This window comes from Pinus tabuliformis, chromosome 1_1 (genome assembly GCF_031772625.1).
Source record: "Pinus tabuliformis cultivar Carrire ecotype Pingquan chromosome 1_1, CPIR1, whole genome shotgun sequence".
Classification (NCBI taxonomy): Eukaryota; Viridiplantae; Streptophyta; class Pinopsida; order Pinales; family Pinaceae; genus Pinus; species Pinus tabuliformis.
Window position 1 is genome coordinate 996,990,020 of NC_142297.1, and position 20,247 is coordinate 997,010,266.

General features: G+C 36.2%; 1 protein-coding gene across 2 annotated transcripts in view; it reads left to right on the forward strand.

Annotated features, from left to right (window-relative positions):
- Nucleotides 1–7,768, forward strand: part of TRM11 (tRNA modification 11 protein) — a 257,824-nt gene extending 250,056 nt beyond the window's left edge. For both annotated transcript variants that reach the window (XM_089393088.1, XM_089393089.1), the window contains exon 6: nt 6,848–7,768. In XM_089393088.1, the coding sequence (XP_089249214.1) occupies nt 6,848–7,423 (576 nt within the window). In that variant the 3' untranslated portion in view covers nt 7,424–7,768. The remainder of the gene's footprint in view (nt 1–6,847) is intronic.
- Nucleotides 7,769–20,247: the final 12,479 nt, after the last annotated feature.

Here is a 20,247-nt window from a genome sequence, read left to right on the forward strand (position 1 = left end):
TGCGGCGGGGTTTATTTAACCCTACCAAGGGTGGTGGGTTAAAAGAGTTCTTATATCGGGAAAAAGGTGATTTGCAGAGGTTTGTTAAGTAATGTGGGGTTTAATAAAACTTTAGGATAAAGGGGTTTTATGGGTTTTTAGGGAAATTAGTAAGTATGTAGTGGGGGATGAAATGAAATGAGGGGAAGTTAACCAAATCAACTTGTAAACATCTTTTCACTTTCAAATTGCTCCTACACACTGAAACATTGAATTAAGCATGATAAATGTACTTATGCTTCAATCAACTTTGTACTTTTGCAACCTTTTTTCTACCTACCCTTTACTTATCCTAACATTTTTTTTTCACTTAATTGGGTGCATTTAGGCTAGCAGACCCTTTTCTTTCTTTTTTCTTTTGAAAAACAAACTATTTAATTCTAACCTTATAACATCCAAGGGCTCAGATTAAACTGATGAGCTCCTTATTATTCTCTACCTAACTACTAATCTGCCAAGATTAAACAGTGTGGCTAGATCTTTATTTTCTAACTATAAACATGAAATTTAAAGCATGAACTAGTCAAGATTAAACTATTTGACTATCATGGGTTGTGGCATTTATGACAAGCTACGCACAACCATTGTTTTGCATAATAAAGTAAAAAGTAGTGGCACTTGGACTGGCACACTTTCATGATCTATTTTTTGCTTTTTGCTTCTCTAACCTAACATTTTATTTTTGCCTTCATTTTTTAGGGCATCTATTCTAACATTTTCTTTGATATGGACATATTTATCAAAATATTTCCTAACATTTTTATTCAGTATTCTTTTTGTCCATATCCTAGCTTAACATTTTTTGAAAAATATTTTCATTTTTTGGACTAATTTATTTTAACTTATCAAAACCAAAAAATGCTACAACACTTGCAATATCATTTTACTTGTTATCTAGACTTTTGCTCATGCCTATTTGATGTTACTATATTTTATTTGAGCATTTCTTTTCAAAATACAAGTTTTTATTTTTGCAAGTGTATCTTAATGCTCACATTTCAATATCTTTTATACTAACATTTTCTTGGCAATTTTCCATTCTTGCAATTCACTGTATCTTGAAGGACATATTTTACATGCAAGTATTATGATTTCACTTTGAGCATGTTATTTCTTGCAAGTATATTGGCACTAGTCTACTTACATATAGTTTTCTTGCTGGATTTATCTTGTCGAACTCATTTGCTTTTTCTGTTTCGTTACATACTTATGTGCTCATAGTTATTTGAACTTGCTTATCATTTATTTTCTTTCAAGTTATTTTTAAGTTGTTTAATGGTGAATGTTCAAATTTACTATCTCTTTGACCTTGTTGTTGGAGAATGTAACTAGGTTCGGTCTTCATACTTGTATTTGAGTCATAATGAAATGTATTGATCAAAAGAAAGAAAAAGATATTTTTATTATTATTATTATGACTTATTAAAGCATGGGTTTCATGCTTGGGTCATCATGTTATAGGTCAAAGTCCCCATTGAGGACTTTTAGGTTTTGTCTTGAGTCATTAGACTCATTGTCCTTTTTGTGAGACCCTTCTTGGGCTTTTGAGCCATGTAAAAAGAATTATTGAGTAAAATATGTCATTTGTCACCTCCACACCAAGTCGGCCCTTACCTTATCAAGTTGGCCTACATCAGGGTAATTCGAACTCCATAAGAGGCTATAAATAATTGCAATTTGATTCATTTGATGCAAGACACTCACAAGTTTGATATTCAAGAGAGAGAAGCAGGAGAATACAAAATTGCAGAAGGAACAAAAGGTGATTTTCTGGAGAAGAAAAATTGAAGTTTCTATGTTACCTCTCTCTCACACGTGTGAATTTACTGGGCTGTTGCTGGGGTCGAAATTCTGGATTCTACTGCAGGTCGAAGTTTTGCTACTAGGTCAAAGTTCTGTCGCTGGGGAGGTTGAAACTTTGCTACTGCAAGATCGAAGTGCTAGGTCGAAGTTGTTGCTGGAAGGTCATCATCTGCAGAAGAAAGGAAGGGCTGACTTGGTGATTGGAGGAAGTCTGTGTCTAGGTCAAGGAGTCTTGGATCATCTCATGAAACTATTAAAGGAAGAGTTTTTGACTGGGTTTTCCCCTAGATAGGGGTTTTGCCCTGGCTGTCCGCCTACATCTGGTGTCTTTGATCTTTGTGTTATGGTTTTGGTAATTGCTTGATGAACTAAGATAAAAGAAGAACACAAAAAAGTTAATAAAAACATAAGAATATCACAAGTAATTATCAACATAAAGAAAATCTTTCTGTCTTTCTGATTTTCCAATACTTGTTACTTTAACAAGCCTTCCTTTAGAATCCATCCTTAGGGTCCACCCCCCTTGGCTTTAGCTAGGAGAGAGCTTAGGCGAAGAGAGTCGGGATTAGGTGACAACCCCTTCTCTAAGCTTTGCCACCAAGGCTACACCTAGTGGGGCTGAGAATTTTTCCCACATTAACTTTGGTGTGCAAGCGTGGTGACAACAAGACCCACGAGACCTTAACATCAGTGGCTTCATCATAAGATCTCTCTCTCTCTCTCTCTCTCTTTCGACTCTTGAGTTGTCCATTTTTCTAGTCTTGGGCAACCTCACTTAGTAATTTGTATCACAATATTTTTGTCACTGTTATATACATGTGTTTGGAGGTTGTACTATTGTCAGTTTTTTACTTTATGTTATTTTCGGCATTTTCTAGGAGTTGTGCTTATACTTCCACATTGTATTGATATTGGTTGGAGGTTGTACTATTGTAAGTTTTTTATTTTATGTTATTTTCGGCATTTTCTAGGAGTTGTGCTTATACTTCCACATTGTATTCATATTGGTTGTATCCTTTAGTCCCATTGACCTACTTTTGTGGTCATTCATTGGGCATTAATAAAATTGTATCATCTTATTTACAAGAAGTTATCCATTTTTGGATGCAGATAATTGTCTTTGAGAGACAACGGGTCAAATTTATGACATCTACACAAAAATTGATCTCACTATTCTTCTTTATAACTTGCACTAAGTTTTTGTCACAATTATATATATGTGTTTGAAGGTTGTATTATTGTAAGATTCTTTCTATATGTTATTTTGGGAATTTTCTAGTTGTGCTTACACTTCCACATTGTATTTGTTGAGATTGGTAGCTTGGGAGAGGGTTCAGGGTTGTGGAGGAATTGGCACCACAAAAGTGCTTTGTGGGCTAAGAACCCAATATGTGGGGCTTTCCACCCAAGCTTGTGGGTGTGAAACCAAGAAGACTTTTGGACATTTGACCCTTGGAGATGGAAGAGCACCCTTAGAGGAGCAAGGGGCAACTTCAAGCACCAAGAGAGGAGGTCTACAATTGAAGATATGAATTTTTATTTGTTAAAGAGACGGTTTGCATCAAAAGGTTCAAGTCGACCTTGACTTAGAGGTGCCCTTTCAAGGGTTGTTTGACGCTCGTAAGAAAACATATAAATAAGACATGTTGGAGACCTCATTTCACATAAACCAAGTGCAAATCATCATAGAGAAGAACATCTGAAGTAGTCGAGCTTTAGGAGGACAAAGACGAAGAAGTTTGGGGACTAGTTTTGGGTCAATTTTTTTCTATTGCAAGTCCGAGCATGAGCAGAAGAGGAGCCACATAAGATAAGGTTAGATCTGGGCATGTTGGTAGTTGATCTTCCTTGTAGTACAAGGCTGAAACACTTCAGATCTATTTCAGGTAGGGTCGAGCCCTGTTTTGGTTATTAAACAATGATTTTAGTAGCTTAAAGGGTGGCCAAGTACACCTAGAAGGACAACGAAGGTGGACAGTGCTTGTAGAAGGGAGAGTGATCTCCAAAAGGCATGTCGGCCTAGGCTTCAACTCAAGTCGGCTTATCTCATGGGCAACCACTATAAATAGGCAGTTCGGCCTCCATTTGAGAACAAGATTTTTGATCAAGGAAAATTTCTACAATAATAAGTGTGAGAAGGAGCCTCTAACCAGCGAAAAGAAGGAAGAGAAGGACGAAGAGTGTTGGTACTATTTCTTGGATGAATTTCCTTGCACGTGTGGCCAAAACTAGGGGTTTTGCAAGTTGACATCAGCCCATACAAAAGACAAGTAAAAGTTATCTCTACCATTTGTTTTGCTGGCCAAAATTACAAGTGAAGGTGCTCAAGTCAAGCGAAGAAGGAAGACACCATAAAAGTCCATGATTCTGCTCACATGTGTGATCTTGTAGAAATCTCAGGCAGTCGAGTACTACAGGTTTGTTGAGGAAGGCCAAAATCTTAAGGGTATCCAAACTACAAAGGAAGGCAAGCAATTTGACTTGGGCAAGAAGAAGAAGCAATGGAGAAGGGATTTGTGTCTTGGTCTTGGAGAGGTCAAATAGGACAAGATTCTTGGTCTTGGTATTCGTCAATTGAAGTCTCTATAAGAAGAAGGAATTCATTTGGGTTTTCCTCTCAAGTGGGAGAGTTTTTGGCCCTAGCTAATCGCTTATACTTTGTGTCTCTTGTTTCTTTATTGTTTATGCTTTGGTAGTTGTTTGATGAAGAAGAACACTATAATAATCTAACTAAAGAGAAGACCCTAATTGAAGTAAAATGCATTCACAAGCAATTATCATTTATAGAGAAATCACCTAATCTTGATGCCCTAGATTTCTCAACACATCTAATGGTTCGTTGGTACGGCCTTCTTCCAAGACCAAGAATTGTGCATGACTTGCGCAGTCATTTTGGTTTTGAAAAAATGACTTCCACAGTGATTTATAATTTGAACATCCTTATTTGCAAATAACCACGTCCCCTGCCACATCTTGCTCAGTACAAGATTAAGCATATATAATCATACAAATCATGTATCATGACTTCCACAATCATTTATAATTTGAGCATCCCTGTTTGCAAATAACCAGACCCCCCTGCCACATCCTGCTCAGTACAAGATTAAGCATATATAATCATACAAATCATGTATCATCCATAAATCATAATTAACCATATGTTCCACATAACCATGATCATCCATGGATTTATGTGTCTCAATCCTGGATCACCGTCTATGTCATACACCTTTGTCCAAACTAGGATACGAAAAGAGAAAACATCAATAATATGCATTTAACTAAAATAATGGCTAGTTGGTTTGATTCTTGTCAAAATAATCTTGACCACTGATAAATACTTGATCATTTTTAATCTCTGTTGTCGAAAATATTTATTTTTGAGGAATTTTCGAATTTCTCATAAAAATCATTTTTTATTAGTCCAAAAATAATTATTTTGAACTAATTTCTTCAAAAAATTGACTTTGACTTAACTACCAAGGTCCAAGAGTCCAAATTTTCTTTAAATATCCAATTTTCCCTTAGTGGGGGACCTCCAAAAATTAACTTCTTTTCGACCCACAAATTTTTCCACTTGAAGAAATTAATTTCTCTAAAATTAAATTTTGACTCTAAATTAATTAATTTTCTGGCTTAGAATTTAATTTAATTTTTGCCAAAAAAATTAATTAATTGACACGAGGGGATTAATTACATTTTCCACCTTCAAATACTTTAGCCATGTTGTTTGATTGCGAGGGACCATGCACTAAAATATTTTTACATCAGATATTACAATAATTTAACCCTCAAAAAGGGAATACCCATTCATTATAGACCGTCATATAATTATCCAATTCCGCGACACAATATGATCTATTAGACCAAGTGATCTGTAATAAAATAATTTAGCCAACTAAATTAAATTATTCCCAAATCATTTTTACAGTGGACTTGACTAAAAACACTTTGAGTCACCTAAAACTTTGTCAATAAATTCCACTCTAGCTTTGGGGTTTAAGCTGGAAGAAAAAAACTCTTCTGATTCGCTGTATTTAGAAACACAAATAATCGGTGAGGTTAAAAAACCTCCTAGGATGAAATCCATTGTCAAAATCATAAGCTTATCTAAGTTGTTACATAGTTACATGGTCGTACTAACATCATTTACATTACAACTTGCAGAAATGACATGATAGATAGCTGGCTGATGATTCTGTCTTTGAAAAAAATTGTCCAACCGTTTTTTCAGACTTGGAATAAAATAGGTGCAACAGGATGAATTATTATCGTTGGGAGTTTATCATTATTATTATTTTTTTTAATTTTAAAGAGAGGGGCCCTATGCGAGGGACACTGACATCCCCTCATCCCCCTTGAATTTCCCTAAAACTTGGAGGTGCTCCCACATGTCCCTCTTGTGCGTCTCCCCACTACTGCATTCCTATGCCCCAGAAACTTGGTGGAACATAAAGTACTACATGTACATAGGGATATGTGTAATAAATACTATATCATGAAAATTACTTGGTACATGTTTGTACTAGAGTGTATAACACAATTGGCAAATCCATGAGTACCTCTTATCTTGTTCAGAGATTTCTCTGACTAAGAAAAGCTTGATTGAGGTCAACAACGCAATGAAGGCCCTTTTTATAAGTACCTAGAGTAAGATGACAGTCCTTTTACATAGTCTGCACAAAAATATGGCATTGAAGCAACACAAATTGAGAATTTCAAACATTAGACACAAGCGAAGCAGCCATTAGGTGAAGAAATGCAAGAGATAATGTGAACTCAACTTAAACAGACATTGAAATTTAGTTCTCTAGTGCTAACACAGATATTGAAGTGCTATTTTATGTCTGAAAGGTCTATATATTGCATTTTTATTTTAATTTTAGCATTAGGTTTTTGCAGCTTTCCATAAAATGTAATTTTTCTTTTGCAGTTTGCTTTATCTATATAATCTGAATTGTATTTTTTAATACTAATAGTCATATATTTGAGTTTGACTATGTAGGTGTTTGATGCAATTATATGTGACCCACCATATGGTGTTCGTGCGGGGGGGCGAAAATCAGGCGGAAGAAAACTGTTGAAGGGAGCTGTAGGTCCTTATGTCATTCCAGATGATAAAAGGAGAGACCACATTCCATCAACAGCTCCATACACTCTGGTTGAATGTGTGCATGATTTGCTTGATGTTGCTGTTCGCTTGCTGGTTATGGGTGGAAGGCTTGTTTTCTTCTATCCTGTAGCAGTAGGTGAGGACTCGGCAGATATTTTTCCAGATCATGGATGTTTTACATTGGTATCACATAGTGAGCAGATTCTTAGTACTAGATACAGTCGTTGCTTATTGACAATGGAGAAAACTGCCAAGTACACTGCAGAAATCGCTGCACAAGCAAGGGAGAAGCACTTGGAATTCAAAGAAAACCATTCTAAGTTGTTAGAAGAAACGAGAGAGAATGGGAGCCTTCATTCAAAGGTTTTCAGCACCACAGAAAACTTAGAACTTTCTTTAGGATTATCAGGAATGAACATTAAACGTGATAAAGATTCAAAACCCAAGTATAGAAGCAAATGTGTTTGACAGGACACTTAACTTGGATTGTCTCTATCTGTGCATGTAAATTTATGCTTTATCCTTCCCATGTATCTGTAGGATACACGAATGCCTAGCATCTTATCAGAAGCACATGACAATGATCTGAAATTGGTAAGCTCACACTACCTGCAAATACAGTGAAGAAGAAACGCTTCCTTACACAGTATTGCTAGTGTAGCAATGCCAATATCTAAAAAACGGTTCCTCGGGAATCAGCAATGGGGAAATATGAAAATTACTATGAGCCAAAAAATATTTATGGGGTAATGGAGAACCAATCAGATTTTGACATATAAAATTTTTAAATGGTTATTGGTCTTATCTGGTTCATCTAAAGGTGCCAAGAGAGATATTATTATCAATTCTTATTTATTGTGTTAAGTTTTTACTATTTGATGAATGGTTTTTGTTTTCCTTCAACATGTAATTTAAAAACATAATTCAATGGAGTTCTAGGACAATATTGTGAGTTATTATTTGTCTGCTACAACATAAATTACCATCAACTGCCATGTTTTGCCAACCATGATTTGCTTTGGATATCTCTTGGCAGTATTAACCGGGAACATGGAAAATGTATTACGACTCTTGGTTGGCTGAATTTTTAGGACCCATGTTTCGGAGCTTAAGGTCGATGATTGAAGCAATACATTATAGGTTTTCCCATTCGATATGGTTGGTATTAGTGTGATTTCCCCAACACTAAAAGAGTGTTTCCAAAAGGATTGGAATTCTAAGTTTAAAGATGAACTACGAGACACTAGCTTCATCAATAGGCCATGATGTAGTTGCACTTACACGGTTATACAGATATGATGTTTAATGGAGGGAATCGGCTTTGGGTTGCTAGTATACCGGTACAATAAGCCAAGTGGTAATCCAAGTGCAGTCCTTTCATTTCATGCGTAGTTCCAGAAAAGAAACGAAGAGTAAGAACACTGTGTACTAGTAGCAAAGACGAACAGCTTGGCACAGATAAAATGATTATTGTGAAGGAAAGAGAATAGGCACAACTTGCCTCTAATTCTCTCTGAATTATTCCTTAGCTAGTTGCATAACTTGAAAATTATACTCCATGTATTTCTTAATTGAGTATGCATGCATGTATTAATATCCTTTAATTTATCTCTCTAGCAATCTGATGCACAGATGTTAATTTTCCCTCGTGTCTTTAGACACTGCATTCATAAATTAAAATGGTAGAGTGGTTTAGGCTGTTATGGGTAAAATGATTCTGTTATTGATGGGTAAAATGATTCGATAGATACTGGGAAATTCGGATAGTCAAATCTTAAACCTGCAGTAGCTATGTTTCCTAATTTGTAAATTAGCACAAACCAGTGCCTTTCATCGCAACACGGTCGTAATTTTTATTCGGGGGTAGATTTTAGGCACTCCTCTACATTTATACATGGTATTCAGTGTAAATTGGTTGATGCTGAGTATAATAGGTGATAACGGAGGTCGATAATAGAGGCAGACAACTAGGAAAAACAACCTAAGAATTTATTTTATGAAGTTAAAAACACTTCATCATCATTAGGACTCGTCCAGTCCATTGGGATACATTAAATAAATGTTATTTAAATATATATAAAAATAAATATGCTTAGTCAACTAATAAGCATTATAAAAATAATAAGCATAAATTATAAATATTAATTAATAATAATAATTTATTAAAAAATATCTCATATAATAAGAATAAATAATTAAAATTTATATAATTGGGTTATTATAATATTATGTGAAATTAAAATTTATATAATTGGTTTATTATAATATTATGTGAAAAGCCTAGGGTTAGTTTAATTTGTCGAGTTTTTGTTGTTAAAGCACTTTTGTTGTTGAGAGAGGTCACGAGTTTAATTATCTCGACACTCGCAAGGTTAGGCTTAGGCTCCATGGTCGAGCTAGCAAGAAGTAATCTCTTTGGCGGATTTCCCTGATACAATATTCCATAGACGTAGTGGTCACTGATCTTCGAGGACCATGAACCACAAAAAATTAATACTAATAACAATATCATGTGAAATTGTGTATAAATATACACTCATCACATATATGGATAGATGTGTTTTTTTAATATTATTATTATTATAATATTTTGTTTTTCTTAAGTACTTTTTAAATAAGTGAATTATTACAATAATATGTAATTATATAAATATATGTTGAATGTTCACATACAAAAGATACATATAATATACTTATTATTATTATTACACAAACATTTATGACATAATAATATAACATTTTTCAGTATTGATTGTTTCTCTAGATAACTAGTACACTTAAACATTATTTTTCTATGTGCTTGCTATAGTAATTTACTTGGTAACAAGATTGTAGAATGTGTCAATGACATAATGTATGGTTTTCTTTTTAATATATAATCATTTGAGATTGTTTAAATGGCTTGTAATAGTTGAACTTGTCTAGAGGTCAAATTTTGTTTTTATTACTAGTATAAAGTTCAAAGCTATTTTAAAAGGATGATTGTTTCTCTAGATAACTATTACACTTAAAAAACATTATTTTTCAATCTTTGTATACGCTTGCTACAACAATTTACTTGGTAACAAGATTGTAAAATGTGTCAATAACATAATGTATGGTTTTTTTTAAATATATAATCATTTGAGATTGTTTAAATGGCTTGTAATAGGGGCGCTTGGAGTAAAAACTAGGGTTCAACACAGGAAGCGACAGAGTTAAGCGGGTAACCATGGAAGAGCAAGGAGGAGGGAGCTCCACTCCCTCCTACAGCGATGTGGTTTCAAACAAAGGCAGAGCAGGGAATAGGAACAAGCCTCAAAACTCTTCGAAGAACAAGACAAAAACTTCTAACGCTCAGAAGGTGGAAGGCAACAAACCCCAGGAAGAGGAAGGGACCCACGAGGAAGTCCGACAAGAGGAGAAAGCAGAAGACAGAGGTCAAGAATCTTAGAACGGAACTAAGATGGGGCCCTGTAAACCAAAGTCCAACATCAAACCGCGGGTAATCCTGAATGATCCAGCTCTGCAAGAGCATAGGGATCATATGACAAACGATGTGATAATATGCAAGTTTATGGGAATCTGGGCAACGGAAAAAGCCCTGTACACTTGGATAAAATACACCTGGAAACCAAAAGGAGAGTTAAAGATACATCTGGGATCCAAAGGTTTTTTTACTGTGGTATTCACGAACTTGGAAGACAGGGACAGAATTTTTGAAGGAGGACCATACTTCTATGCAGCTGTTGGTCTCTATATGCGACCGTGGACGATGAACTTTGTTCCGAAGCGAGAAACATTCACATCGGTACCGGTATGGATTAGACTATACTCCTTACCTTTAGATTACTGGATGCCAGAATCTTTAAAAGCTATAGGTAACAAATTAGGTCATTTTTTAAAGATTTCAGAGGCAACACTCAGAGGAAAATATACCTCCTTTGCCTACATATGTGTTGAGATGGATTTATCAGGAGCACTCCCAGATGAAGTCATCCTAGAAGTCTATGACGACGAATGGGTTCAGGCAATTGACTACGAACACATACCATTCAAATGTCGCAAATGTCATGAACATGGACACATATTCAAAAATTGCCCTCTTAATAAAAGGGAGGAACACTAGAAAACCACTAAGGGAAGGACCCTACAGGTTTTATTAAAGTGGGAGGAAAGGGGAAAGGAGGGGGAAGAAAGACCCAAAAGAACCCTAGTGAAAGCAAAGCAAGAAGTCACAACAGTTTTGAGATCTTAGATGAGATAGAAGAAGAAGAGGGAACTCAAATGATACAAGAGGATCAGGCAATAAGGGGGAAAGGAAAAGAGACCAGCATGGAGTTCACTCAGGAACAGAATGAACACAGAACAGACCCATTGAGTACCATGGAAATAGAAAGAGACCATGATATGACTCAAAGTGAAAGTGGCACAGAGAACCAAGACTTACAGGAGATCCTTGAGAGGGAGAACCTTGAACTAGAAAAGTTTCTAGAACAAGGAGGCAACAGGGGAATTAACTCTTTACCACAGGAGGAAGTTGACAGAGTGCACCAACTATTCCTTAACAAGTCACATCAAAAAGCTCTAGGAGTCAAAAGAGGACATGACAACCAAGAAAACAAAGGGGTTACCTCAATGGGATTAATATTAGGAAAATTGGCTAAAAACCCAGGCAAGAAAAGAGGAAGAAAGAGATAGAAAGAATTGCTGCTAGAATGTGGCAAACTCATGATTGATTCAGGCAGAATGAAAGACCTCTCCAGTTACTCCTTCACAAAGCCCCCTCAATGAAGCTCACAACCTGGAACATTAGAGGACTAGGGAGTAGAAGGAAACAAAGAAGTCTAAGCAGTAGAATCAAAGAGGAAAACCCAGACATAGTGTTCATACAAGAAACAAAATGCTCAGTTGAGAAGATCATAGAAAAACATAGCAAATGGTTAAATAGATATGAGTATCTTGAGGTCAAAGCAAATAACTCAGCCGGAGGCATTCTCATTCTATGGAATCCTCATAAATTTGACATGCTTGATGCGGAGGCGTCTAGACACCAACTTTCATTGATTATCCAACCTGTGGGTGACAAGGAGTGTTATATGATCACCAATGTCTATGGCCCTCAACCATTGGAAGATAAGCTCCAACTCCTCACCTCTCTGGAGGAAATGAAAAAAAGACACCCAGCATTACCCTGGATTCTAGGGGGAGATTTTAACATGATCAAATCTCTCACGGAAAAAAAAGGGGGAACCAGAACACTTGGGAGGGATTCAGTTGCCTTCCAGAACTTCCTCACCACTATGAAACTGGTGGATATGGACACTGGCAATGGAATTTTCACCTGGAATAATAAAAGAGGGGGTTCTACCCAAGTAGCCTCAAAATTAGACAGATTCATAATCTCAGAAGAAATTCTACTCACTGGAAGAAGCCTAACAGCGTTCATCCTATCTTTTGGAGGTGCAAACCACTGGCCCATCCAATTGGAAGCTTCCTTAACTGGAAAACCAAGAAATAGCCCCTTCAGGTTTGAGAATGCCTGGCTCACTCACTCAGATTTCCTCACAAACATTGAGAAATGGTGGAAAGAAAAGCTACACTTTCAAGGCACGAAGATGTTCCTTCTACATCTCAGGCTCAAACACATCAAAGGTAGATTCAAGGAATGGAATAAAAATGAATTTGGAAATATCTTCAAAGCTAAAGGAGAGGCGGGAAAGAAATTAAAGGAAATTAACCAAATTCTCATCACGGAAGGCTTCACAGAGGATAGGAAAGAGCTTGCAAACTCACTTCAGCATGAATGGGACAACAGATGTCTACAAGAGGAAATCTTCTGGAGACAGAAATCTAGAATCCAATGGATTAAGGAAGCGGAAAGAAACACCAAATTCTTTCACAAATCCACCATAGCACACAGAAACAACAATAGGATTGTGAAACTCACTAATCCTCAAGGAATAGAAAAAAATACTCATGAGGAAATGGAAGATGTTCTAGGCCAGCATTTTCAGAGAATAGCAGAGGAAACCATAGCATATAGATCCCAATTTACGAGAAGATTTACTCAATACATTCTTAAACTGGTCTCCAAGGAAGACAATCATAATCTCAACAGACCAGTAACAGAGGAAGAGGTCGAGGAAGTTATCAAAGAGATGCATAATGGGAAAGCTCTAGGCCCTGATGGTTTCAATGTGGACTTTTTCAAAACTTGCTGGAGGATTGTGAAACAAGATATTCTAGAGGTTGTGGAAGACTCAAGAAACTCTAAATCAGTTTTGAGGGCGCTCACTGAATCCTTCATTGCTTTAATCCCCAAACAGGAAAAAGCCACCTCTCTAGACAGATTCAGACCCATAGCATTATGCAATGTAGTGTACAAAATCATTTCCAAAGTAATTGCCAACCGGCTCAAGCCCCTCCTCCCAACTCTGGTGTCTAAGGAGCAAACAGGTTATGTGGAAGGTAGACAAATTCTCAACAACATAATTCAAGCTCATGAAGTGGTTCATTCCCCCAAAACCAATAAAAAGGTAGGGATGATAATATAGCTGAACATAGCGAAAGCTTATGATAAACTTAGTTGGGCTTACATAAGAGAGATACTAAAAGCTTATGGCTTTGACTATAAATGGATAAGGTGGGTCATGGCTCTTGTTACCACTGCCAGTTGTTCAATTCTTCTCAATGGCTCTCCTTCCAGAACCTTCAAACCTACAAGAGGTCTCAGGCACGGTGATCCTCTTTCCCCTTTCCTCTTCATTCTCATGATGGAAGGGTAAGGTAGAGTGATCAGAGCTACCCAGGAGGAAGGAAGAATACAAGGACTGAGACTCACTCAAGATGGAGACATGGTGACACATCAGCAATTTGTGGACGATACTGTGCTGCAAGGCATACCTACAGTCAAGGAAGTCAAAGCATTCAAGCAAATTTTGTATGAGTTTGCAATGGCAGCTGGCACTGAGGTAAGCCTTACAAAATCAAAGATCTTCTTTTTCAATACTGATATTTTGATTCAAAGAAATTTCTCCAAAATTTTAGGCTTTCAAAGAGATTCACTGCCCTCGAAGTATCTGGGAGTTCCCCTCACTGACAAACCGCTGCACAAGGACATCTGGGAGCCTGTATTGAACAAATTGAAAGATAAGATCAGCAAGTGGACAAACAGAGCCCTAAACCTAGCAGGGAGACTAATACTGACTAAGGCAATCCTCCAATCCATCCCAATCTACATACTATCAGCCCTTCCGGCACCAATAGACATCCTTATTCAAATCATAAACATTCAAAGAGACTTTCTCTGGGGGAAAGGTGAAGAGAAGAAGAAATGGGCTCTGGTGGCATGGGACAGGATCTGTAAACCTAAATCCCATGGTGGCTTGGGTCTACATGACCCAGACATTCTAAACAGAGTTCTGGGAGCAAAAGTGTGGTGGAGATGGCTAAAGGAAATACGAACCCCCTAGGCGACACTATGGAAACAAAAGTATGCAATGAACTGGCAGGAAACGAACCTCATAAGAATGATAGGACAAGTAAAAGGTTCCCAAGTTGGAATAGGGCCTGGGAGAATAGAGCCCTAGTACAAAAACATAGTTTTTGGGAGATCAGAAGCGGAAATTTGGCTTGGTTCTGGGAGTACAATTGGCAGCAGGAAGGTAATCTTAGTAGCGAGGAATTAGAAAATATCCAAGTTGATACCATCAACAAAGGATTAACAAGGGTGAGTGACTATTGGGATCAGTCAAGGAACAATGGCAAATGGAGAATATGGAAACTTCCAGATTACAATGAGGCGAACACGCTGAAAACTCAAGCTAAAGCCCTGGAAGATATTCTGGAAAAAAGGCAAATCTTAACCTCAACCTCAGATGACCAATTAAGATGGGGAAAAAATAGCGTGGATCTTTTCAACCTCGAGGAAGCCAAAAGAATAGCCACAGGGCTCAACTTTCCAAACACAGACAAGACTTGGAAAGACCTTTGGAATAACCCACACTGGATGAAGATCAAACTGTTCAGGTGGTTGGTTCAACAAGGCAAGATTCTAACTTGGGAGAACCTCAGAAAGAGAGGTTTTGCTGGCCCCTCAAGATGTCACCTATGTGACCAGCAGGAAGAAACCACAAACCATCTCCTCAATCTCTGCTCCTTCACTGTAACACTATGGAACTGGGTTGGAGATGTCTTCAAGCAGACAGACAGGCATGAAAATGATATCATTTTTACGCTGAAAAATTGGAGAAGTAGTTTCTCGGACAATGAGACAATAAACACAGCCTGGGCTTTGACTCTAGGGTTCTTGATCTGGAATGTATGGAAAGAGCGCAACAACAGAATTTTCAAAGATATAAAGGGCCCAGTGAGTACATCATAAAGCTAATCCTTAAACAACTCAACGAGACAGTCAACACCCTTGGAGGTTTCTCTACAGGAAAAAGCATAGGACACAGAGAAGCGATCATCCTGGAAAAGTTGGAGATTCAGACGCTCATTCCTCAGAGTCCTCATCAAACCACAAAGCATACTTCAGAAGGAAAGGCTTTCTGGCAACCTCCTTCACAGGGTTTTTTAAAATTTAACATAGATGGAGCCTCTAAAGGCAATCTTGGAGACGCAGGTTATGGAGGAGTCATGAGAGATGAGGAAGGCAACATACAAGTTATATTTCACAGTCATCTGGGGAAAGCCACCAACAATATGGCTGAACTCATGGCTATGGAACAATGCTTGGAAATACTGATAAAGCATAACACGCATAATGTTATCATTGAGGGGGACTCGGAATTATTCATCAATTCGGTCAAGCGGATAGGCTCAGGATCAGCGCCAAAGAAAATCTCAAGCCATTGGAGGCTTCTACAGGTCTATCACAGAATTCAATCAGACCTAAGAATTCAAAGAACTCTCAGGGTTGTGCATGTTCGCAGGGAAGCCATCAAAGTAGCAGACTGGCTTGCCAATGAGGGGGTCAGACACACACGAAACAATGTGTTGCAAGTGGGAGGAAGTAACAAACAACCAAATGCGAGAAGGATGCTCATCTCAGGCCCTCATAGACAGGGATCAGTATTAAAACCGACAAGGAAATAGAACATCAACTTTCGTCAATGAAGAATAAGAGTACATTAGAAAGTTACACTGAGGGTGGGAACTTAAGGATCTCACAGGAAATCAACAAAGTCTGCATCAGCACAGGTGCTACAGGAAGCTTGGACAGAGGAAGTCCTCGTGCCACTAGCCGTCTGCTCATGAGGAAAAGATTGGAGGAGATTGGCTATCGAGATGAAAGTCAATGAGAGTCAATTCAGCTCCTGGCTTTTCACCTTCACTGGGCGACCCCTTCAGGCACGTATTCAAAAACAGGAGTCAGGGGAACAGGAAACAGGAGTCAAAAATAGCTTTTGCTAAACCACCCTTATCAGGCGCCCTCAAATCCAAAAATCGTTTTCATGAAAGGCATGTGATGCCACTCAGTGGTCTACACGTGGCGGGGGGAGGAGAGAGAATACCGCCCTCATCGCGCGGGTATTCCTCGGGCTTTTATGCAGCGCGATATGGATATTTGTTGTCGGATCAGAAGGGGGAAGATCAATGACTACAGATTGTCGAGCTAGTTAGTGGGTCCGGGAGGTGTCAGCGAATGTCAAATCTGCTTTCGGTTTACCACCCTTATCGAGCGCCATCAAATCCTTAGGTGGTTTTTATGTTTTGCTTACGATCCCACTCACACATCTACACGTGGCGTTAGGAGGAGAGAGAATACCGCCCTCATTGAGTGGGTATTCCACGGTCTACTACTCCATGCGATATGGACACTGTTCGTCCGATCAAGAGGGGGCAGATCAACGGCTACTGAGAGTTGAGCAGATTTGTGGGTCCAAGCAAAAGTAGGTGGATCCAAGATCTTTTGAACTTTGGTTTTATTTCTCTTTTTGTTTGCCTAAGTGTTGGAGAGTGAGTCATCTTAGCGCTTGATGTAACTTATGTAACATATTTTCTTTCCTAAGTCAATAGAAGGTTCGACTCTTGCTTTAGTAAAAAAAAAAAAAATTTAAATGGCTTGTAATAGTTGAATTTGTCTAGAGGTTAAATTTTGTTTTTATTAGTAGTATAAACTTCAAATGTATTTTAAAAGGATGTTTTTAGAATGATTTTATCAATAATGTGGTCTTGACTTTTCCATTAGAAGATTGTTGGGAAAATTAATGTGGTCTTGAAAGGGATTGGCTTGGTGTTTCTTTTATTATGTTGTGCATTTTTAGTAGATATTTTTTACAAGGAATTTGATTTGTGTTTCTTTTACTAATTTGTACACTTTTTAAGAATTTTTTCCCATAACTTTTAGACATCTTGGACTTTATATCTCTTTTTATCCAATAATAGGGCTATGCAAGTCAATGATTGGTATGATATACAATGCACTAGAGGTATTTGTTATTAGCAGTTGAAACAAATATAAAAAATAGAAAACAACTTATTTCTAAGATTGTATATTTTTTTTGGGTGGGAGTTGGGAATAGATAAAGTAATATATTTTAATTTTGAGTCAATTTTTTGATAGTTTGAAATGATCCTACCTTCTTTGGGACATATTGGTTACTCTCAATGGGTTGTATATATGAAATGTATTTTTTTCATTGTAAGCAATGTATATATGAAATGTATCTTTTTCATTGTCAGTAATGAATGATAGTACTCTTTTATGTGAGAAAAAATATAGTACTAAAACAATGAATTTTATTAAATGACTAGAAAATAAAATACATTTTACAAGGCTTTCACCTAACTTGTTAGGAATATTGTGTATTAAAAAGCCAAAGGATTTTTTCTTTTCCCCCGTCCTCTGTCATCTAATTACAAATTCGCTAAAAGATTATTGGAAAAGTAATGTTGAAATCTTATTTTGTTTATCATTAATTGAGAATGGATTAGGAGGAAGTTAATAGTGTTCATCATGGAAACACATTCATTTTGTCTTCAAACATCATGCAAACTTTCTCAAAATATAGATATTGTAGAACACTAGTACCTAGAGCAACTATATAATGAAATGTACAAAATAATTGGACACACTTTAGGAGAGGAGAATTTGGAACCAAAAAAATATTCACTATTCATATATCCATAAGATTACTTTTTAATGAATATTTATTTAACTATTTTGATTTTTATTATGTTTTACAAAATTATTGCAATCCCTATTCATGTCAATAAGTAGTTAAAAAAAAATTTCTTTCAAAACCAGATTTTACAATTTTGATTGACATTTATGCTTGATGTTTTCATAAGAAAAATATGTTTTATTAAATCTTGGTTTTAAAATTAAACCTTCTTTTCCAAAAAAATATTACATTTGTTTTTTAAATAAACAAAAATATAATGTTGAAATGCTCTAGATGCACTCCATCCTACAATTTAACCTTTTAATATAAATTTGAAAATTAAATATTAAGTTAATATATTTATATTTTCTTTAGGAGGACACAAATATATTTATTTATCTATAAAAATATATTTTTATGGTCAGTAAAAGTGTTTTTAGTATGAAGCAAAGAATATATAATTTAGACATCTTGTTTGTCATTGTCGTTTGTTTTTATAAAATATATGCCAGCTTTATCCTAAAACATATTTTATCAAAATATAAATAATTTATAATATTAACATCGTGTGAGGAATATCTTAGAACTAATACATAATAAGGGAAAGAAGCTTTACATTAGCCAAAATATAAATGATATATAATACTAACATTGTGTGATGAATATCTCACAGCTAAGACTAATGGGTAATTAAGGGATAGAAGCTTCACACAAAAATATAGTTTATATAAAACATTAATTTTATAGGAAGATAATAGATGATGATTCAAATATTTTCAAATAAAGTAATTGATTACCATTAGCATAACAATTATATTAGTAAACATTATTTTAGATTTAAAAGCAGTTAGACTAGAGTTGTAGTTTCTTGGCCAAATTATTGAAGCATATTGTAGTTGTACACGTTTGGACCCTAAGTTAAAATATCAAAACATATGTTTATTGTCACTGGTGATGCAAGAAAGAAATTAAATATTTCAAAGATAAAAATAATGTTCCATGAGTGAATCTATAAACTCTTGAGACAAATGATGTAGAGGGTGAAACACACTTTACTTCATAACTTGTTAACTCATAAAAATTAAGGACCTTAAAAAATTTATTTCCAAGTAATCCAATCATAAAAATAGCTCAATAATTCAATATAACTAATTCACATTAATAGGTCTGATAAATCAAATATGGTCCTAGTAGATGGAAATCCTCATCATGCTTCTCATTTTTGTTGATCTTTGGTTCTTATAAACATCAATCTTTGAAGTATAGGGTTGATAAAACCTACTTTGTTGAAAGTTTTTTTTTAGAGTGTTTCAATGTTAGGCTTTCGTGGTGGCCTCTAAAAGAAGTCAAAATAACCAAAGTTGAGCTCAGAAAATAGTAATATCATCCTCATCATCATTCATCAAGTTTTTTATGTTGAAGATTGGTAGTTATGTCTATTTTCCATCAATTGTTGGTGTATATGATTGTGGAAAGATCTTGCTTTGGGACAAAGGTTTCATAAATATTATTTAGTGTTTAATGCTCAGGGTAGCTCCTAAAGGAGGAAGCAATTTTCAAATCCCCCCCAACCCACCCCACCAATTTTGATCAAAATAAGGTCACATTGTAGTCCATTGCCGACCCAAAATGGATCCATGGAAAAAATAAGGTAAAAAATTAGTCATGAGCACATTCACTTATGGAGAAAAGAGAGAGAAAGAATTTGTACAAGAGAAAAAGAAATCAAGGGAATTGTTGGAGGGAAAATGGAAGTTGTGATTGGAGGAAAATTATCATCCAAACATTTTTTATTTCCTAGAATTCTTCGACATGCTACAGTTTCCTTCAATTAGAAGGAGTTTCTTTTTTTTCTATAACATGTCACTGCTACAACACCCTCAAAAATTTTGGTTTACACTCAATTTCGGAGCCTTTCTTGGTCTTGTACATTATCGTCGCAAACTTTGAACCTCATTCCATATGTTTTCTTGAGGAGTTTTTGTCCCTTTTGCAATATAGGAAAAATGTCGTCTCTTTGCATGTTAGACATTGTATCATGTATATAAGCATGTTCTAGCGGTTTCAATAGGTCACCTTTGTGTAAATGAGTTGTTCTAACCATGTAAACATCTGTCGCACTCATTTCCAAATTTTTAAGCATTGTTGCACAAGTGTCGTCACGATCATCGCAAAGTGTATCTTAAGTGTCGCACTTGT